Source organism: Pezoporus wallicus, unplaced genomic scaffold (assembly GCF_028554395.1).
Source record: "Pezoporus wallicus isolate ANWC-B61680 ecotype Strahan unplaced genomic scaffold, APGP_CSIRO_Pwel_v1 scaffold_7402, whole genome shotgun sequence".
In the NCBI taxonomy this organism is placed as follows: domain Eukaryota; kingdom Metazoa; phylum Chordata; class Aves; order Psittaciformes; family Psittacidae; genus Pezoporus; species Pezoporus wallicus.
In genome coordinates this window covers 702,264-724,894 of record NW_026641037.1, presented here as the reverse complement: position 1 = coordinate 724,894, position 22,631 = coordinate 702,264, and the positions used below count along the sequence as shown (strand labels likewise).

At 43.1% G+C, this 22,631-nt stretch overlaps 1 protein-coding gene across 6 annotated transcripts; it reads right to left on the bottom strand.

The window, feature by feature from the left end:
* Window positions 1–655: 655 nt before the first annotated feature.
* SPTSSB (serine palmitoyltransferase small subunit B) lies at window positions 656–12,107 on the bottom strand. Of its 6 annotated transcripts, none has more exons than XM_057421759.1 (2): window positions 11,757–12,107; window positions 656–2,277 (listed from the first exon to the last, which is right to left on the bottom strand). In XM_057421759.1, exons 1-2 carry the CDS (start codon window positions 11,966–11,968, stop codon window positions 2,004–2,006), a joined length of 486 nt encoding a protein of 161 aa, XP_057277742.1. In that variant the 5' UTR covers window positions 11,969–12,107; the 3' UTR covers window positions 656–2,003. The 6 variants fall into 6 exon arrangements, with proteins under 6 accessions (XP_057277742.1, XP_057277744.1, XP_057277747.1 ...); XM_057421761.1 differs by lacking the exon at window positions 11,757–12,107 and adding an exon at window positions 11,522–11,741; XM_057421764.1 differs by lacking the exon at window positions 11,757–12,107 and adding an exon at window positions 10,286–10,561.
* Between the last annotated feature and the right edge of the window lie 10,524 nt (window positions 12,108–22,631).

The following is a 22,631-nucleotide window of genomic DNA, read 5'->3' as shown; positions in this document are numbered from 1 at the left end:
TTACTTTTAGTCTATTTTATAGACTGCTTTCATAGAAATTTTCACAGGTACTTGACATTTTTCATCTCCTCCAATTCTCTTTTATTACTGTAAGTGTGATTACAGCTTTGTACCTCATATTTGCAGGTTAACAACTGTGATTAAACTGATAGGACAGCTAAGTCTTTGGCTTCCATTTGGGCGTAAATCACTCAGTTCTTTTGCCACCAACACACACAGGTATTTGGTGCTTTAATCTGAAGCACATCAGTTGCTGTCTGCAAGAGAATTCAGGCACATTCGTGATCTGCTTGTATTGGCAATATGAACAGATGGCTCAGGTGTGAGCTAGAACCTGAACACAGGTAGCAAGTATTTATGATGAATGTGGTCTCTTGCAAGCTGGAGACCTGTGCATCTCCAAGAGTTGCCCTCAACACCTTTATTTTTTTTTTACTCCCCCACCACCAGAGAGAGGCCAAGTCTTGGACTGGAGCACTAATGAGAATGAACATGGCAGTCCACACATGGATCATTTAAGGGGCTCAGAAACCTTGCCCTAAAACGTTGGCAATAAAATAGTCTGTCTGCCATGGTGTCAGGCTGGCCCACATACATCCACAGAAGTACCAAAGGGTATTTATGAACAAGTAGAAAATACAGGAGGAGCTGAGACTTACATGGAAATGTTGTTTCTGAAGAATAAAATTTTTTTTTTTTTCTGAAAAAACTGCATACACATGTTCAGATCTGTTCAACCTTCAAAACATGTCTTACTTTCCCAACAAACTGTATTCTTTGAAGCATGCAGGACCCCACTGCAGCTTGATAAAGAAGTTAGGAGGGTTGTTTTAATCCTGTAACTGTGCAAACATCATTTGAAAGCTATTTACATTTTTCACCTCTCACTTCTAATAACAGTAGCATTAGCTGTTAGATACATGCACTGTATAGCTAAAACTTCTGATTTGGCTTTCACATTTGATGTAAGTGTAGAGTGAAAACCAAATAAACCTTCCATTGTTCAAGAAACTCTGCACAGGCAATTATACGAAATCTGTTTTCTTCTTTATAAAGGAGAACTCTTTAAGCACTCAGACTTCCCTGCAGTTATTAAAATATTACTTCCACTCTGTTTTCTGGATTGTCTTCCTCTGGCATAAACATGAACTTTGCTTGCCTTGGTGAATGGGAGGAGAAAGAAAAGATGTCTCAGTTTTTTATCAAAGAAGGCAGGAGTTTACTGAATCAGAGCCATTTCTGTTTCTTTCTCTCAATTTCAGTAAACTGCAACATTACCTATAGTATGTTTATTCTGCTATCTTATAGAATCCTAGAATGGTTTGGGTTGGAAGGGACCTTAAAGATCATGTAGTTCCAACCCCGCTACCATGGTCAGGGACACCTTACACTCACTAGACCAGGCTGCTCAAAGCTCCATCCAATGCAGCAACTCAGTTGCAAAAAATTGGATTCAAGTTCATACTCCTATTACTTTCTCTGTTCTGATTTCTTCTCCCATTCGTTAGAAACAGAAGTCAATAACCAGCCAGATATTAGTGCTGAAATCATGCTATATTATACTGATCTCCTTGTATTCTCTAACCTGGGTCAATGAAGATGTGGGATGTTTTGCCGCTGCACTCTGTTGGCAGAACTTCTGTATGTATAATGAGTGTAGTACCTCTCCTCACAGCCATTATAAACAGTCTTTGCTGTTTCGTATGTGCCACTGTGATCAAATCAGGATGCTGAAAGTGGGAGCTGGTTGAATATTAAGTAAACATGGCATTCCAGGTAATGTGTTTAATTATCACATAGCAAAAGCTGGCCTGTGTTTCTTTTAATATGGATTGTGCAGCCAGTAGTGCAGTATTCTGATTTTCAGCTATATTAATTAAGCAAGCCATGTTTTATAAGAGAAAATATTTTCATCACTGCAAAACTGCCTCAGAATACACAAAATTGAAGAAGACACTGCATTTCACAAGTTGCAAGAGCTGCTAATCACTACTCAGGCAAGTTCAGTTCACGATGGAAACTGTACTTTCAGGCTGGCCTCCAAATAGCTGGGAGAAGAACTCAAAAGCCAAGCGGATGTGGATAGGCACGAAGACGTAAGCTGTGTACACCACCATAGCAAAAACAGTCACGGTGATTGTGTGAAACATGGACCGCTCCCAGGGCTCCAGCACATAGCTGCAGGTTATCAACAGGTACTGGTAGTACAGCCAGTAGATGTAGTCCTTCACATGCTTAATATCCATCTTCAGCTTCCAACGATTTTGAGAAAATGACCTGTAATAATAGAGAAGTCTGGATTACAGCTGCAGTGGAAAGGAAGACCTGCAACTAAAAAATGATGTAGTGACCATCATTTCAGGTTTATAACACATGTAATTATTACATAAAGTTCAAACAGAAATAATGTATTGCTACAATCACCAACCAACCTTTACTTCCCTGGAACAGAAGAAAACAGTCTTTAGGTCTAACAACTGCTGCTTGCAGTTACTGAACCTGTATTAGTTGGGCACTCTCAATTCCTGCGTTCTGATTGTGAGCATGTTGTGCTGTTCATTCTGCAATAGGAATTAAAACCACATTAGCTGACAAAGGCACAGGATTTCACTTGGAATTCAGGGAGATATGCTTTTAAAAGAAATGGCTTTGGCCCAGCATCATTAAATGTGAATGGCAGACTCATATGCTCTGGAGTAAAGATGAGATTAAAAGAACTGCTCTGTAAAAACTTTGCTTCTGATAGTTATTATTCTGCAATGTTTGGGAATAAGACAAACTATGAAAGGGAGGAGAAAAAAGTAATCTCAAATAACATAAGTTGGTTTACGTTTTAGCTCATTAAAAAGAAATGATACATTACATATTAAATGAGTATTTAATAGAATTTGCAAGTCTAGGAAAGATTTTTCTTTCAGGTAGTACCTTTATGCATTAATTATTCCTGTCTCCACACAGAAAGGAGGATGGCTGAGCAAGTATTAACTAGAAATGAGCTTTGACTTCCACTGCTTTTTATTAAAATTGCTTTTCAGTATTTTAAGTAATCTTTAAATTCAGGCTAGAAACATCTACTTAGAGAAAACTCAGAGAGAATGATAAGCAACTGTATGAAGCTTCACAGGGGGACTCCTTTTTTGGGGGGGTTGAGTTTAAGGACATGCATTCTGCCCAGGTCAACTCACAGGAAAAGGGAATACAGCAGATTTAGTACTGCTAGTAAACCTTCTGATGTACCATTTTGTTCTACACTTCTGTTACCTAAAATGCCAGGAGCAGAGGTGCTTAGACATGTCATATCCCTCCAGTCTTGTGTTCATCATGAGGTCTGGGCAACAGAAATTTTCTGTCCCTCAAAGCAACAAATGCTAGCACTGGAAAACTTGCAGTCAGTGTTTAAAATAATGATGGTACACTGATATAGGCTAAGTATATTAGCATATTCAATAGTTTACCTCCTCTGAAGGCTGTACAGTATATTCTGGTGGTATGTGGGTATTTACTGAAGGGAAGACAAATAACCAGTAAAAAGCATCCCTGTTTCGTCTTGTCATAGTTTTACTTTGGTTACTGATGTGTAAGGTTTTTGACTGGTGTTTGCACTGTGAAGTGCACTCACCTTGATGGGTTGTATTTCTCCATGTGTCTTCCTTTAGGTCAGTGGTACTTGCAGTTCAACACTCCCACATAGCATGGGAAATGGAGCATCCTGCCAGCCTAGCTTACACCTCACCATCTGGGGATGCTGCAAGGCGGATTTTGTTTTTTGCCCTTTCTTCTTTGGGAAGGCAACAATTGCAAGCTCATCAGAGAGTCTAACTGAACTGATGCACCAAGTGCTCGTCCAGTGCTGTTGATAAGGGAACCAACTGTTTTTGTTCCTTCTCTTTCATTCGTGTGCTGACTCCTTTCCCAGTGTTTCTCCTTCCATCCTGTCCAGACCTCCTCGCATCTGTTCCTCAGTTACTCTTCAACTCTGAACACCTCCATGAACATAACTTCTTTTCTGGCAACAACTACAGTGAAACTGCAGTGCATTAAGAAACCAGGGAGAGACTTTTTAACAGGGCCTGTTGCAATAGGACAAGGGGTACTGACTTTAAACTAAAAGAGGGGAGAGTCAGGCTGGACATCAGGAAAAAAAATTTTACAAGAGTGGTAAAATACTGGAAAAGCTTGCTCAGAGAAGCGATAGATGTCCCATTCCTGGAGACATTCAAGGCCAGGCTGCATGTGGTTCTGGACAACCTGATCTAGTTGACCATGTCCCTGCTCTTTGCAGAGGTTTTGGACTAGATGACCCTTGAAGGTCACTTCCAACCCAAACTATTCTATGAAAAGGAGAGAGGGTTGGTTTTGTTAGTGGATTTTTGCGTAGAAAAATTTCTGTACTTGCCTGATCACCCACTCAGCCTTTACTTTCCAGCAGCCCCTCTTCTTCTGTGTCCTCTAACCATCAGTACCTTCCCCAGTGTATCTTTCTTTCCCTCCTTCTGCCAAAGCAGTGCATTTCCTTCAGTTCAATCTTCCCCATATCTCCTGGATTACATGTCCTGGACAGGGAGGCTGCCAACAGTACTTTCTGAGGGAAGATTGCTTCTATTTTATATCTCACAGTGACTTTCTTTGCTGTAAACAGCTTTACTTTGAAGGCTGGGGAGAAGGGTCACCACTGTTTTCTATCCTATTATGAATGGAAGATGATACCTTTCAGATAATTTATTTTTAGGAAGAACTCAAGAGAGGCCTTAAAGCCTTGTAAATATTGCAAAGCCTTTAATAAAAATGGCACAGCTGGCAAACTGTGACTCACTGGGAGCCAAGTGTCTCCATTTATACATTCTGCAAAAAGAGCAACATTTTTCAATAAAGAGGTTAAGCCCTTTCCTATATAATTGAAAAGAAAACAATAAGGGTCCTCTCATACTATCTAGGATTATGGTATTTATACTGGGGTTATACCTGTGCTAGTTAAACTCACACCTTTCTTGAGTAAATATGTGTTAAGCCACATGGAGAAACTGTGAGACTGGAGTGCTTGCTGTGGCTGTTTAAGGCTATGAGAAGGTTATTAGAGGGGTGCTGCAGTGGTCTTGGGGGAAAAGATCCCAGGCTAATTGATCTTTCTGCCCACAGCAGCACATATACTTGTATATATCAGTACAGAGCTGGTATAAAGAACAGCAAAACACAGGAAAAAAATTCCCCAGGCTGAATTTTCTGATATTAGACCAGGCTACCAGGCTGCAGACTCACCACTATCACTTACTAGATATCGCTGTCTTGGATGGATACATGAATGAAGTATGAAGTTGTCGAAACCAGGACAGAAGTAAGTAAAATAAGGAGCAGACCTTTTGATTTATACAAAAGACCTTGTTATACTTTCTCCAGCCTGGGGACTGCATTTTCAGTCAGCTCAGTGACCAAGTCCTAGCAGCCAACCAAAGAACCGTGCCTCTTTGGTTCTTCCAATTCACAACACACAGTATAACCCCATTTCCAGGTACTCAGACATACCTGCAATGAGACTCCCTGGACTGCCAGCAGGAACGCAAGCCATCTTAATGCAGAGGCTGCGTGGTCTCCAAATGAATGGTAGAGGTTGAGATAAGTAAAAGACAAACAGTCAAATTACAGTCTTTGTCCTCACCACTAACAAATTCCACTGCATTTAATCTACCCAGAGACTTTCTCCCTTAGCAGGACTGTCTTGGAAATGCAGCAGACATGAGGGATGTCTCAGGATAATGCAATTCTAGATGCATAATTTATAAAAGGAAAACAGAAGAGAAAGGAAAGAAAGCCATCTTAAGCCAGCTGCTCAGGGAAAGAGATACATGAATCCACTGTTACTGTGACAGACACCTTTTCTGAAGGTACTCCACTTGCATTAAGTCAGGGCCAGTTTTAAGCACAAACAATAGCCTAGAGCTCCCTACCTCAGAAGGTCTCAGGCAGCCTTGCCGCCCAGACCAATCACCTTGTAGCAATAATCAAAGGGAATGACAGACCAGAAACAGAAACTTTCAAGGCTAAAAAAAAAAAAAAAAAATCTGTATTTTAAACATGACTTGTCCTAGAGAGGCTTCCACTTTAACTTTTAAGCACTACTGGGTTTTATTACATTAACACTGCAGTCAGCTGGCACTCTGAGTTGAAAGGGTTCTGCCTTATTAGCTCATCAGTTCCCAATATTCCAGAACAGGAGAAAATTTGCTGTTCTGCAATTTTAACTGAGCACTCATTTATCTACAAATTAGAATTTAAACATTTGGTTGTGTTGTGTAAATGCCTTTCTGTTTAGAGGCCATGGGACTGTTACAACCAGCTATGACTAAAATGAATAGAATTTAGCTTCTAAAGCCATTAAGCAACATTCAGATCATTTTCAGCAATTTCACCTCCAAGCAAAAAAAGCAAGAAGATAAACCTGTAAAGCAGCTTTTATTGTTTTAAGTGGCAACCTGTTTTTCGTGCTTGTTGACACATGTCTCTGATTAAGGCAGCTGAAAAGATAAATCATCATCACAAGAAATTCCAGGTTTCATTTAAGAGCATGCCTAATCTTAAAGATTTCTTTTTAATAACATTAGTTACAAGTGTTATACTAGTGTTTAGAGTTGTGACCCAAAGTGTTAGGTACTGTACTACATAATTTCTGATTTGAACAACAGTGTTTTGGGGGACTTCGCTCACACTAGCAGTCTGCAGTTCTGACTGGTGGCTGGCCAGTGCCTGGCAAAACGCACCTGCTAGGAAATTCCTGTGGAAAGAGACATTCTTTCAGGGCAAATGGAATAGACTGGATTCCAAAGAATGCTTGAAAACTAACTTGCACCCTCAGCAGGAGCATTTGGTTGACTTACATATACAGAGAAAAAGGGTTTCCAAGATGTATTCAGGTCTAGATAACTTTATCTAGAGTGGGGAAAAACAAACCCTGGAGCTGGAGATATCTCCATGATCATTAAACAGGTGGTCTCTGAGACCTTGAATGTAAAGTAGAGCCAAAAGTTATAAAGAAGGTAGGAAGGAAAAACAAGCAAACAATCCATCCCAGAAATATTTAATTGGCCATATGCTGATTGCTGTGATAGCATGGAAGCAAGAATTGGTGGGTTTTGCAGAATCCTAAGGGGTTACACTCATCCTGGGGCTTAAGTAAAATCCTGCCACAAGCACCTGAGGCTTGTATTTGGTCTCACATGCAGGATACCTACAACATGCAGTCTCCAAATGGCAGGTGTGACAGGGCAAAACACAATCACTACTTTAAAGCTGTTTGATATGTAAATAATTTCAGCTATTAGGAATGGGCAGTCATCCTCTTTGATTATTAATATATTTCTACAAGTTATTTATCTGTAATTGTTCATACTTACTTGTAATGTTATTGTTATTACACCCAAAGCACCAGTCTTGCCTTCTTGATGCTAACACAACATTGGGATGAACCCATTGATTTTATGTAGAAAGACATTTTTGTAAGTGCAAATAGAGCAAAGGGATTCACATTCCCAGTCCATAATGGATTTGCTTTAATGTTTTATTCAGTGAGCACCAAGCATGGTGCGTAAGGAATGAAATACATGTCTTGTGGACCAGTAATTGGGAAGAACTTTAGATAAGGCAGGTGTTAAAATTGTGCTGAGTATCCAAACACCAGTATTTCCTAGGGACACAGTCTCAGTCTGTTCCTCTGTTGCATCTGTGCTGCTCAGATTCCCCATACACAGCATGGCCCATGGCTGTATAGCATCATCTCAGTTTAGAGAGCTGCCTGTTACCCACTGACAAGCAGAACCCTCAGGTTACTGTAGTACTTAAACATGGATGTTTAAATGTGCCTTAGAGCTTGTTTTCACAGGGAGATAATGTCAGATAGTATGAATAAGAACAGCAGCAATAATCCCAGCATGGCTCCCACTATGGACAAGTTTGCACCATTAAAATCTATATGTAAAGACATTTAATAAATAACTTCCCACCTCTAACTCTGAAGTAAAAGTACACAGCAGCAGTGATGCCATCCCTGGTTTCTCTTCCTCAGCATTCATCTTCCTGAATCAGCACCTCATCGCATGCTTGGCCATACATTACTGTCAGCTGTTGTGCTACGGAACTGTAAACTCTTCTTACATGTGTGTTTTTGCTGCCATTCATGAAACACCAGAATGAAGTTCAGACCTCATAAAAGTTGATTGCTGTACATGACTCAGACATTTTGGATGTGGGTGAACGTGGCTCAGCTGCACCTATGGGCTGTGGGTTTTTTTCTCTTTTTTTTTTTTTAGATTTCCCAGGAGTGGAAACTGGAAAGCAGAAAAAGCAATGGTGCATTCAGCCAGGTTTTTGCTTTACCTTGCTCAGAGAGTGAGCTCTAGCATCTTCCTCATCTGTAAACACTAACTTTCCTTCCTGCTGACCTTAGTGGTAGCACACAGGTGATATTTTGTTTCATTTAGATGAAAAAAGTTACATTATGCATACAAAACCCTGAAGTCTAGCAAACGCCTTTCACTGCTGTTAGAAATACTTCCTTTTACCTTTGGTAGCATAAAATAAGGCAGCAAAACAGTCATCAAGTGGTACTACAGGAGAGGCAATGCCACACCTGCACAAGATCTGACCCAGACTTTCTTGTCTCCAACTCAGGAGACAGACGTAATCCTACTGTGCATGTTATATGTGTGCTCCTTCAACAGCTTGTTAACAGCACTCCGGTCCCAAGCATCGGTTTGGTGCTATAATTTAGCTGCATCTGTAACTGGAGCAAGTGAATTCTTTTTAGGCTATCTCTCCACCTGGATTGCACCATACCCCATGTGATTTCTGAAATGCTGTTTGCTCCTTTAGTAGAGTTAAGTACACAGACTGAGCCTGTGATGGCCTACAACATGGGGAGTAATATTAAATGATATATGAACTGTTGATCCTCAAGAGAGGATTATCTGAAGCACCTGTAGGGATCTCATTTGGAGAGAAGCTCCCAACCATTCAAGCAACAGCACAACAGTTGAAAGCAGTTGAAACTCAGTGCCTTAATTACTCCCTGAAAATGGCAAGCAAAAGACAACTTAGGGAAAAAAAATAAATCTCAAACAAAACAACAAAACACAAACAAAAACCCAAACCCCAACTCCTCCTAACTTTGAAGGTCGATTTGTTGGTGCACTCTTCTTTACTTGGGCACAGAGTAAGATGCAGCTTCTCTATAACAAAGACATTCCTGGAGAATCTCTGTCCCATTTTCGTCCCAGGCCAAATTAATTTTTCAAAGAATTTTCTGTTCTTCCCTCCTCTGAAGTTTCCTCAGTCATTTTCTTACATAACTAGCTACTTCTTACAATTTATGTACGAACCCCTTCCTTTCCAGCTTTCTCTGGGCTGTGCATGTTTTCAGATCTGTGTCCTCCTCCTGTGACAGGACTTCTGTGTTAGAGCAGAACTGGCCTCTGGCAATAAGCTCTTCCAGAGAGGGCCAGTAAATTGTCAAGTTGACATCTCAGGGCAAGCTTGCCCTATGTTTTCATTGTAAGCCTAATTTATTGGCATGGTTTTGTACAAAGCAAGTTCCCAAATGAGACCTCAGATTTGTGACCAAAGACCAGCATCAGGTTTAAATTGCAAGTACTGAAAAACAGTTTTCAAACTCTTCCAGGAGATATCCTAGAGGTGTTTTGGCTTTGCTTTTGGTGACGAACCTCAATTCCTCTGAAACTTTTCAGGTTTAGGACATAGGCTAGATCCTTCAAGGGGATTTAAGATATTTTAAATTTCAGAAGGTTGTGTAAACACATCAGTCTATAAACAAAATAGCTAAGATGTTTGGGCTCTACAGAAGGACTTACTTTCAAATGTAGTTCCTTTTTATTCAGGCTTCTTTGGTTTGCTCTGAGTCATTTCTGTAGCAGCTGAAAATAGCCAGTCTTGGGTTATATGTAATATGAGAAGGTGAATACTGTCATAGTTATGACAGGCATTAGTGGAAAACAGGTACCAAACTCTTGTGAAAGTGCCTCTACCTTGAGATCTAATGAAAGGAAACAGTGTTGCACCATGACACTGATCTAAAAAGGGGAAAAGAAAACTGAAGCGAGATATTTGCAACAGATAAATAGTAAAAAGGGAGATTCACATTTTTCACAAGAACTTCCTTCACAGACCCCTTCATCCCTACGAGCAAGGAGTTTTGAACACAGCTACTGATATAGCAGAATGCTCCTCAAACATGGGAGGAGCAAAGCCACCCCTTAGTTTTTGGAGAATACAAGAAATATACCTGTCAGGTAGTGGGACAAGACAAGGCTCTTCAAGGTTGCAACACTCTGCCAATTTCTCCTGAAAAGCAGTAGGGGCTGGGTGATGTTATGTTTAACTAAAGCAGACAACATGGGTGAGGAGAAAGGAGGAGGTCTTCAGAGCAACCTGCTGACATTTTATTTCGGGTGCTTTGCACACAGAAGGCTACAGGAGCTATGGTAGCAAGCACCAGCTACACAGGGCAGGTTAGGTTCCCCTCCACAAGGGTCATCTGTCAGACCAACCACATGGCCTCCTGTCCTCCAGGGGCACTGGGCTGGGGAATTCTTATTTGGCTCAATACCAGGAGCGTGGCCAGGCTTCAGGTACGCAACTAAAAAGCTCACTGAAAACTAAATTGGCAGAGCCTAGTGCAGAACAATGGATGCTTTCCCCTACCAGGCCAGGAGCACCTGAGCCTTGGTCCTGTACACTTCACATCCTGAATGCTTTTTGGACGCAGGGGTGGAGTAAGTATTCCCATAGCCCTAAGCAGCTCCACAAGCCCCCTTTCACTCACCATATTGCCCATTACTGCTAGAAAAACATACATGCTCTATGCAGAGCTTCCATGTATTTCTTTGCTGAAATTGCATCATATAGAAGGCACTCCAAGGACTCACAGGATTTCTGTTAAGACATAGTTATTTGTGCCATACTCATGATGTTCATGAGCAAAGATAAATGAGCATTCCAACTCCTAAAGCATTTTAAGATACACAGTCCAAAAAATACCATGCATGCTGATTAAATGGAGTAGTAGGATTTATTGCAGGTATTCTCCTCTACACTGTCCCAACTGCACTTATACAACAGGGAGGTACTCTTGCACTTACTTCACATTTAAGGATTACTGGAAGCAACCATCAACTCTAAGAAAACCACTGCAAACATGAGTATTGCCATCACACTAGTATGAGTAGCACCTTCACCTTCCCTCCTCCACCACCACCACTCCTGACTTATTTCAGCCTTTTTACTTCTGGGTGTTCAACTTGTTTTCAGTGAGCTCCTACTAAGGCTAAACCACCTTCCTGACTGCTGTATTGCCAACACCACCAGGACTGCAGCTCTAGCAACAAGTCCAGAGACTTGCTGAGGGCTGTAGGTCCTTCTGTAACACCACCAGCTACCTTGAGGAAAGCACACAGAGTGAATCCTGGAGGCTTTACTGCTGCCACCCCTCCTCTAAGGCCTTTCCTCCACTACTCCTTACCGAGCTGCTCCTCCTGAACGGCCGATTGTAGTGCAGGTTACACGGTTCCGCTCGGCCAAGGTCACCGGCCCCTTGGTTTGGGGAAGCCTTGGGAAGAACGGAGCCTCCGCCTAGGTGCCCTTGGGCGGGTGGAGCATGGGCTGACCGCCGGTAGCGGACAAACCGAGGCCCCGCTCTGCGGGACACCACTCCACGCATCACCCTTCCACACCCCCCGCCGCTCTTAAATACCTACCGCGCTGCTCCGCCCCACTCCGCGCCGCTCCGCGCCCGCCGGCAGCGGCAGCACCGGGGGCCGGTCCCTGCCGCCCCACTCCGCCCCGCCCCGCTGCCGCAGCAGCTGCGTGGAGCCAGGATGGGGAAAGCGTTTACCGGGGCTTCACCGGCCTGGCGGCTGCTGGGCCGTGCCGTGTCTCCTTGCAGTCTTGCGGCTGTCGGCGGCATCATCCTAACGATGTTCTTGCGTAACGCGCTTCGTGTCCCTGCTGCGGGGACCCGGACACCAGCTACACTAGCTGCACCAGCCCTCCCAGGGATACTGCCTCGTATTCACTGCCCGTGCTTTCTATCGTATGCATTCTTTGTAATATATAAGCTTGTAACACACTTTATAGCACAGTGGACGCATGAAAGGGTGTCTGGTGTGGGGGCAGGTGCCTGGGAGCTTCCCAGGTGAAATGGGCTGAGTGGGAGAGACCTGAGCATTGCAGTGTGCTATGGCACGGCTGTGAGCATACGCACTGATATGGGCCTGTGAGAAGGGTGATAATATATCAGATGAGGTGTTCCCAGAAAAGAGATATGGATGGACAAGTCCTTGCAAGACTTTATCTGGAATCCTGTGATGACTACTGAAATCCTACATGACTACTACTGCTAACCACAAGGCTTTGCTTTCCTTAGTTTATTCTGTCCCTTGTATATAAAAGCATGATTTATTGTCCTGCTCACTGCCAAAGAGCTACTTAAAACTTAATATATTTGTAAGTAAGAAATAAAACTAACAGAAATGCTTTGTTCAATGTATTCCCCTTGGGCTGCAGGATACCAGGATCTCATGAAGCGGAGCAATTGCAGATCCTGATCTTGACAGGCTGATCCTATTTCTTAGCCTTAAAACCTGTTACTGTATGATACTAATTGATAAACAAATGGCATTAAGAAAGGTTGGGTTTTGTCTTGTGTTCTTTTGTTTAAGATGTTGTTTTTTGCAGGTGGCCTATGGCTTCAGCTTTGGGACCAGCAGGGTAGTGCTGCTTGAGATGAGGTATCCCTGGGTTGGTGACATCTCCAAAATGAATTTTGCTAGTGTAGTGTCTGCACCCAAAACTTTGCACTGGTACTCTACCAAAATGAAGAGCTTGTGGAGAATGACCAAAGTCCTTGCTGGGTGCATGGGCATGAGCCAGCATCCCATTTAAATGGACACATCAAATGAATTAAAGAGTGTGCTGGCTCTGAGCACAGCATGATAGGTTCAGTGAAACGTCTGTACTTTTCACCAGAGCAGGGGGGCTCCAGGCATTGCCATGCGGGCTCATGCATGCTGTTTGGATGTGCTGCCAGCCTAGGTCTGGATTTCAGCAGTGCTGGGAACCGCTGGTTGTCCTGCTCTGCCCTGAGCTGTTGAAGGAGCAGTGAAGCAGCTGCTTTACAAAGCCTTTCTTTAAAAAATGCCTAAGCCAGACACACCTGGGCATTGGGACTTAGATGTTGAGCAGGAGCTGCAGAGAAACTCACATTGCCTTTCAGGGCAAAAGTCCTTAACTTCAGTTTTCCGCACTTGAAAACGAGGGTGTTGTGAATGTGGTCCAGGTGTGGGCAGGACCGGGGCTGTTGCTGGTGCCAGGTCCCTGCCTTGATCAGCAGCAGGCAGCTCCCACAGCTGAAGGTTGGCTAAGGGCACTTGCTTGAGGCTGGTTAGGAAGGAACATCCCCAAAGCATATGGGAGCCTGTGGGTGTAGTGTAGTGTGCCTGTCCTCAGCCATGGCACTGAGACACCTGGGGAGGCCCTCCCCCTGCCTGACCCTCTGGGGTACATCCCCTTCCATGGCAGATGGATGAGCTGAGCTATGGGAGTCACCTGCTGAAAAATAAGTTTATTTTGCCAGTGTCTCTCTGTGCCACAGAGGTGAGAGCAAATGGCCAGGAGCAGCATGAGAATGTGGCTGATGAAGCAGTGCTCTGAGGGTTTGACTACAGCCTGTCTGGCTGTAGGCACTAACTTCTGTTTGGCTTATGGCTGTGCTCACACTGAAGAAGAAGACACATGCACCCACCCCCCAAAGGCAGTAGGTACCACAGTGAGCCCAAAGACTGGAGCTAGCCGCAAGGTTATTCTTACTTTTACAAGTAGAGCTGCTTTTTACAACTAGGTGGGAACTGTGAGACAAAGAACTTGTGCTGGTAAATTGCCTACTTTTCTGTGCAACAAGCTGACTCTCAAATATGTGCTTTTGCAGGTGAGCTGAAGTTTGCACATTCTCTGTAGCTGTGCAGTGGTTTGTTCGGCTCATAGTTTCACTCTGCCAGAGGTGGCTGTCACCACAGCTCTGCCCGCAGAGCTGGTCATGGCTGTGCTCCCCAGTCTGCCTCTGGGTTGGTGGGGACCTTGCTGCAGAGAGGGGAGGTTTGTCCCAGATGTGTGGCTGTGGGAGCTGGGGTCACCTCCAGTGCAGCAGGGACATGTTATTGCTGTGCTGGTATCAGCTGGTGTCTTCTGAACCACAGAAGACTGTAAAGGAATGCAAACTGTTTCAAGGGCTAGATGTAACTGCTGTTATTAAAGGTGTTCTTGTAATATTTGAGCACATTTTAATGATGCTTTAAAAATGCCCTTTCCTCAATTAATATCTTTAAAAGGTACTTAAGCAAACAATCCTGCATAGGCAGCAAAAGGGCAATCAGGATGTGATGCTTTTGTTCCCAGCTCATACAGCGAGAGCAATACCTCTTTCTTCTGCTGCGATTTTTATGGATGCTGACTGCAGAGCTGATGCTTGCTTAGTCTTTGACCTTAAAAAATACTTATGCAGAGGTTCTGTTTTAAACAAATATAGTTGTGCCCCTCTCTAGCTCGAAATAGAGCTCCCATTGGTCCTGGAAGATTACGGGAGCCCCTCACTCTCCCTGTGCATGCAGCTTAGCTTGGTAAATTACCTGGTGCCTAAGTAGATGGTGCTTGAAATGGTGTTTTTGCCAGTGCTAGAGCAGCAGGTGGGTATCACTTACACCAATCCCATAAAAATACTTGCAAACGCATTCTTGGTTATCAGAGCACTTGCTCCATGCAACTGCTTTAGCTGTTAGGGTGTTTTTCAAAGAGGAGTTTACAAATAGCTTTCCCACAGTCTCATTATCACCCTGATGATCTGTTACTGTCTTGCTTCACTCGCTCCCACTGATTGCTGCTTTAGAATCATGGAATCGTAGACTTGTTTAGGTTGGAAAAGATGTTTAAGAGCATTAAGTGCAACCATTAACCTAGCACTGCCAAGTCCACCACTAAATCATGTCACTGTCACATCTACATGTATTGTAAATATCTTCAGGGATGGTGACTCCACCACTTCCCTGGGCAACCTCTTTCAGTGCTTGTAGTAATGTTTCCTAATACCCAACCTAAACCTCCCCTGGTGCAGCTTGAGGCCATTACCTACCTTGTGGTCCTATAACTTATTACCTGGGGGAAGATACCAACCCTTACCTCACTGCAACCTCCTTTCAGGTAGTTGTAGAGAGTGAGAAGGTCCCCCATGAGCTTTTTTTTCTCCAGGCTAAACAAACTCCAGCTTCCTCAGCAACTCACCGTGAGAGTTGTGCTTCAGACCCTTCACTCATGAGGTGCCAGTTTATGTAAGAAGAAGGTTCAGTGTGTATATGAATGACATACACTATCTTATCAAATGGAGAAGGATTTGCCTTACAGTGAATTATGGATTTGTAAATAATCAAACGTTGTCTGCCTTAAGAGAAGACAGGGCTTCAGGGACCCCGACAAGCCCTGCTGGTGTTTCAAGGATTTGTGTTTCCAGGGGAGAACCTTACCAAGAAGGATGGTCATAACTGCCTTCTGATTGAATTGAGGGTTAATATCTTTTTCGTGAGAAGTAGGACAGTATTTATTCTAAAGGAGGCCGTGGTTTGATTAATCATGCATTGCTGCCGAAAGAGGGAAGGCTCTTTCCCTTCACCCCCTTTTTCTCCCCGAGCTGCCTGCTCTGGGTGGTGTCCTCCACTCACTGACCCAAGAGAAGCCCACTGGCTTGCACCTTGGAAGAAATGAAAAGCAAAACAATGAAACAGGGACAAAAGGAAAGTGAGGAAAAAAAAAAAGGAAATGAAAACTTCTCTACTAGGCCAGCTGGAGCAGCCAGGGATGGAATGAAGCCTCCCAGTGCCTTAAAACCAGGCCTATACAATAAAAGATGAGTAACATAGATAACCTAGGCCTAGCCATCCCCTTCCTTGGGGTTGCCATCCGCTTGTTCCAAACTTGTTTGAACCTCAGGTTTTGATAAGAGTCTTGTGCTCTTTCTTGTAAAAATCATACCAAAGGTGTAACCTGTATAAAAACAAGGGAGTTCATTTCCTTGTCTCCCCAGGGTTGGTGCTCTGGAAGATCTGTTCCCTTCCTTGTTTTATCACTAGGGATTTGTGTTAATTATTACTGGGGATTTGAGTGTTGTCTTTCACTCCTGCAGGAAACATCCCCTTTGAGACATGAATAAAATCACTTATATGCCATAAAGGCTAGCATAACATTTATAAAGTCAAAACTATAGTCTTTGAGTATTTCATGAGTCTTTAGGCTCTGTGTCACACCGTGCTGCGGAAATACTTGCCAAGAGGCAAGTTTCTTTACAGCTCAGGTCAGCGGGTGGCTGGATTGCACATCAGGACATTCTTCACTGTCCAGGTGAGTTTCCTCGCATTTCCTTCTCTAAGCTCCCACAGCTTGCCTTTGCCCACATGGCTTGCATGGATGCTGAATTCAGGTAGGATCTTAGGTGACTTCCGGAAAGTTGCTTTCTTTCCAGGGAGCATTGTTCTGCAACCTGACCCTGTTGCTGCATGTTGCTGCTGCATTGCTGCTGCCTGCAGGCTGGTTACTACTTGCAGGTGCAGAGGCTGGTTTCTGCAGTGCCCCTGCCCCTTGTCTTCTGCAGCTTATTCCATTCACATGTATAGACTTCATCCATCCTGGAAGGTAAACCACTAGGCTATGAGGTTGCTCATTAGGGATTAAGGTGACTCTTTGAGGGCAAAAAGGGATGAACATTCTAAAAACACCTTAGTTTGTTAAGCGTCTGTTTTGTGTCACAGTCATTGCGTGTGCTGGGTATTCGTATGCAAGCTTTGAATTTTAAATATTTGTAAAGTCATGTGCCACAATGATGCTTTTATTAACTCCACTATGTAGTCTGCACCCGTTCTCTGCAAATGGTAGATCTTCTTCTGTTCTGCAAGCAAGGTCTGAAATTCCACTTTCTTTCATGTAGTCTTATTTTGGGTAAGTATATTTTAACTTTAAGGGAAGAAGGAAAATACCACAGGGTCCTCTGCAGGCCTGGTTACCTGAGCAGAGTTAAGGATGGGCCTGCAAACCTCACAAAACAACAGTCCCAAATCCTTTTCTTCTTGCAAGAGTGGTATATCTGGATATATTTTTTCAGATTTTGTCCAGCTAGCTAGGCTCTTTTTAATAATGGAAAAGAAACTTCCAGAGTAAGCATAAGGCTTGGTTTGTCTGAGTTTGCAGAATATTCCTAAAAACCATCCCTAAACTGGGATGCTGGGCAGAGGTGATGCTTTGATTACTGCTTTCATTATTGTCCTAATTGGGTGTTACTTTTCTCTTGTTGAAGGTCAAAGACTGATCTCCTTACAAAACTGCATTTAAAGTCAGCCTGACAAATTAGAGGACATATAACTGTAGGGCAGATTGGATAGAGCAATCACCTCTGTGGGATGTGTATGACAATGATTTGTGGATGATTACCTCTCCACTTGCTTTAGATGAACACCGCATTGGTCTATAGCTTCAGTTTTGGAAATTAGTGCAAAGGCGCTTGTAAGGCAAGAAAGGCTATGCAGGATACCAGGCAGGCACTGGCTGGCTGCTGGTGGCAGCAGTGGCTGGATCTTATCCTGACTTGTGATGCAATTTCTGTTGGAACTTGTGCAAGGTAAGATCCATGGTCTGAAGCAAGAAATTATATTTCACAGGGAAACTGCTTAAATGTAGCATACATTAAATGTGTTTATTTATAAGCAGCCTATCAATTGTCCTCATAAATATCAGTCCTGGATAAATTCCAGCTGGGGCAACTCTGCCTGTACGCAGCTAAAGGAGGGGCTGGGTGGCATTCTGAGATCAGGTACAACAAGTAATTAGAAGCAGAGGATTAATCAACTTGGAATACAAATGCTGGGAGGGACCTATAATCCTGTATGAATCAGATCTTCACATCACTCTCTGCTCTTGATGTGTCCCTTTGACAGTACTAAATTGCCATAGCCAGTTTAATGGTCTATATAAATGAGTGTGTTATAATCGTAATCTTGTTATATTCAGAACTATAGAAGTTCTGAACATGTCATAGAAATGAAGAATCATAGAATCATGGAACGGTTTAGGTTGGAAAGGACCTTAAAGACCCCCTAGTTCCAAACCCACTGCCATGGGCAGGGACACCTTCCACTAGACCAGGTTGCTCAAAGCCCCGTTCAACCTGGCCTTGAACACTGCCAGGGATGGGGCAGCCACAGCTTCTCTGGACAACCTGTGCCAGGGCGTCACCACCCTCACAGGAAAGACTTTCTTCCTTCTAAATCTCCCCTCTGTCCATTTAAAGCTATTCCCCCTGTCCTATCACTACATGCCCTTGTAAAAGTCCTTCTTCACATTTCTTGTCAGCGCCTTTAGGCACTAGGAAATTGCTCTAAAGTCTCCCCAGGGCCTCCTCTCCCCAGGCTGAAGAAGCCCAGATCTCTCAACCTGTCTCCATAGGAAGAGGTGCTTCAGCTCTCTGAGCATCTTTGTGGCCTCCTCTGGACTCACTCCAACAACATCCTTCTTGTGTTGGGAGCCCCAGGGCTGGATGCGGTACTCCGGTGGGGGGAGGGGAGGGTTGTCTCACAAGGGCGGAGTAGAAGGTAGAATCACTTCTTTCAACCTGCTGGTCACACTTCTTTTGATGCAGCCCAGGATATGGTTGGCTTTCTGGGCTGTGAGCGCACACTGCCGAAGCATAATTGAGCTTTTCATCAACCAACAACCCAAGTCCTTCTCCTCAGTGATACTCTCAATTCATTCTCTGTCCAACCAATGCTTGTACTTGGTATTGCCCCAGCCTGGGTGCAGGACCTTGAACTGGGCCTTGTTGAACTTCGTGAGGTTCTCATAGGCCCACCTCTCAAGCAGGTCCCTTGGATGGCATCCTTTCCCTCCAGTGTGTCAACAGAACCACACAGGTTGGTGTTGCTGGCAAATTTGCTAAGAGCGCACTCAATCCCACTGTCCATGTTGCCAACAAAGATGTTGAACAGCATCAGTCCCAGTATTGTAGGTATAGTTATTGCAGAATTCTTTCTTTTTAGCAGACTGGGTCATTTACAAGATGTTGATTTCTGGTAGGCAAAGCTGCTGCAAGCTTCAGCCAGGGATGTTCATACCTTCAAGACACAACCCATTCCTCTTCCCACATTTGCTGGATGACTTGTGCTATTAACTGCCTTCAACCAGTAGGTAGGCAGCAATTTACGGCTGTGCTAGTGAATGTGTCATTTGCTCCTATAACTGCTTCCTAAGTATTTTAGAGAAAAATGAAGTTTGGGGAGTTTAAAGTATCCCTCTGGAGAAAGCAGCTGTGTTTTGTAGTGGTCTGGAAGGAACTGCCCATTGAATGGCAATGCCAGGCAGTTTTCCAGCTGCTCTGGGTTGTACCCAGACACTGGAGAATTTAAAATTATGCAATTCCATCTACTATCTGTTTCATCTCTTTGCACTCTTCTACAATGTTGCATGAGTACAGTCAGCCTTGTGATTAGTCCTAGTCATTCTGATACCAGTTTGCTATGGAAAATTTTCTTAAAATGAGCAGTTCTTACCCATAGGTAGTTTTGCTGTTGTTATTTTTGTTTTCCCCTATATACTGTGACCATACAGATTCAGCATTTATTGCTGTACTGCTCTTGATGGAGACAAGTTTGAAAAGTGTAGGTCTTACAGATACCTGACTTTTGTGTTTTAGCTATTAATCACATATCCTCAGTGTTCAAGAATTCCGTTTTGCTCTAGAGGCTGTTGGTAAGTTATCCCAGGAAAATGTCTGTTGTGCTTGTGGAACAGGATCCTTAGGATGTGGATCATGATGTCTGGGCTCTGGAGTGGTGATTGAAGCTTAGGGCTGGGATGCCTGTGCTTCAGGTTTGGATGGTGCAGGCTCTAAAACCATCCTTGGCAGGGCTGCTGGAAGCACTTGGAGTGCCCTCTTGTGCTGAGCCTCTGGCTGAAACAGCAGTTCTCAACATTTTCTGAAACCTCTTGTATTATCCTCCTCCATCCCACCTTCTGCCCCCTCATCCCATTTCTTCACAGCTGTACCTGCCAACGTGGGAACCCCCTTCTTTGTCTTTCAGCTCTGCTTGTAAAAATATGCTACATTTCATCACAAAGTCTGGCACATGGCAAAACTTGCACTACATTTGGAGTCCAACCCAGGCTCTGTCACCTCCTTGCAAACAGCAGCTATTGCCGTAGAAATTCTTCCCACTGAAGCACATTTTGCTCTTTCTCCCTTTTCAAGGCCTGCTATAAGAGATGGGAAAGGAAGTTACTCTGCTCCTGCCCTAATCAGAAGATCTAAAAAATGCAAGTAATTTTTAAAATTATTTGAAATTATATTTATTGTTATTATACATTCCCCTGTATTACTATTTCAGAGATATTGCTGCCTTTACTGCTGCTGCCAGGTAAGGTGCAAAAGTGGAGAGGTTTGCATAGTGGCTCCTCTCAGGTGATCTTCAGGGGAAATTAGGATAAATATGCGTGGGAGAAAGATGGATGGTGCTTTGGTGTGTGGGAATGTAAGCCTTCAGAGTGTCAGATACTCCTAGTTGTGAAATTCCTGTAGCAGAGCTGTGGCAGAGCCAGAAGATGCTCTTCCAGCCCCACACTGGCATCTGAAGCCGCTGCACAGGGGACCGTGGGTGGTTATGCTTTCTGGGAGATGCAAACCCAATGTGTGTCTCGGTGCCTCTGCAGCTCATCTCTGAGCATGCTGAGGTGTTAAATGACCCCCAAACCACGCTGTTCTCACACTGTCTCTTGCCTGTTGTTAAATGAGGAGTTGTGTTTCTAGGATAGTTAATTTTCACCTTGCATGGTATTAGGCATGTGTTCCAAAGAAATCAGTGGGAATCCTTCCTCTGACTTTAGTGTTCATCCAAATTCCCTTGCATCTAGTTTGTACATCACAAAAATACAATTTTCTCACCTCCATTGCTTTGTAACTTTGTAGATGCTATAAACTCCCTACATTTTTGAGTCCAGCACACCAAGAGACAATTTTGTTCCCAGATTTTTTGCTTCCTATCAGGATTTTAAGGTTGCAGTACATGACTGTCTACAGCACTGTGACCTAGGATGTAACCTTGCTTTATTACAAAACATGTATTTGCCAGAGCAAAGAAGAATTTAGGTTAAAGGAAAGTAGGTATTTCCATTTCCTTATTTCCAAGAGTTATTGCAACACCTTCAGATGTAAAATAACCTGCAAAGAAGTCTGTGTCACTGTATGTTGACATGCCACAGAGGAGCAGGACAAGATTCTCTGCTGAAGAAAATTTGCTGTTGTGGAGATCTATAAGCCCTTTGTCTCATAAGATGCTTATTAAGTTGGGTAGTTTCAGGCTGACTGGATTTTACAGTATTAAAATAGATGATTATTGCAGTGTTTAGTATGAAATAATAAGCTTAGGACAAAAGCTTTTGCTAATGCAAAGCACTTTGCCTTGGACAGTGTGCCTGACAGTGAGACATTGCCATCTCTTGGGCAGGTGCAGCAGGAACATAGACTTTGTTTAAAGCCTGTAGTAATTAAAAGCCTGGTGGTGTAGCTGAGGACTAGGAAAGGGCTGAGTCTATCACTGAGTCCTGTATCTTGTTTTTTTAGTTGATATTATTCCTACGTATATATCTTAATACTTTCAAGGACACAATCTGACTCAGAAATCAGAAACATGACTTCTCTCTTTGTGTAAAAAATGGTTGTAGTTACCAGGTTGATGTCCCTTAAATATTACAAACTGTGAGTAATTCTCAAATTATGAGACTCAAAAAGTTTAAATATAATTACATTTGGAATTATCGTCATTTACCTCCTAGTGTCTGAGCCTTTTTAACACAAGGTTCAAAACCAACTTTTAAAATGAAATCTGCAATTTTCTCTAATCACAAGGTTTGAAGAGATTAAGAGTCCTAAGTCTCATTACAAAACTATAAGGTTTGGCAGTGCTGATGCCTGATTTGCTTCTTGATACCACATCTCCCTTCTTAAAAAAGAAAGTACATAGGCGTAAGTTCATGAATGTAATTAGATTTTGTCTTTCAGAAGGGGAAGTGGCAGGTGTATGAAGGTAGAGAGACCCTCTGTGAAATAATTAGATGGAAATGATAATATTTGGCTTAATCCACAGTGCTGGCATAAAGGTTCTTGGAAAACACCTGCCCTTTGCTGATTAACAGCGCTGCTGTGGTAGTGATCCAAGCATACACCTTTGGTAAATGTTGCCTGTTCTAACAGTAAAAAGATTCCTAGAACTTGGCAGCCTGTCAAGTCAATTTTAGTCCTCTGTGGAACTTTATGAGAATTTAACATATATGAGAATAGTTGCACCTGATCCATGTACAGCAGCAGATGCATGCCCAAATCTTTCCTTATTTGTTAAAAAAAAACCAACCCAAAACCATAAACATTTTTTAAATTCTGAATATTAGAGTATGAATTTTTAAACAATGGTGTCTCACACTTTTTGGCCAGGTTTTGAACTTTAGGCATTTGGCCTTTAGGGGCCTATAGGGTCCGTGCAAAGAAAAAGTGAGAA

Coding starts and splice junctions, on each gene's coding strand:
- SPTSSB (XM_057421759.1), bottom strand. CDS start 11,968: ATGATGCCGCCGACAGCCGCAAGACTGCAAGGAGACACGGCACGGCCC. Junction 2,278..11,756: donor GAGTGGGGCGGAGCAGCGCG/GTAGGTATTTAA, acceptor CTATTATTACAG/GTCATTTTCTCAAAATCGTT.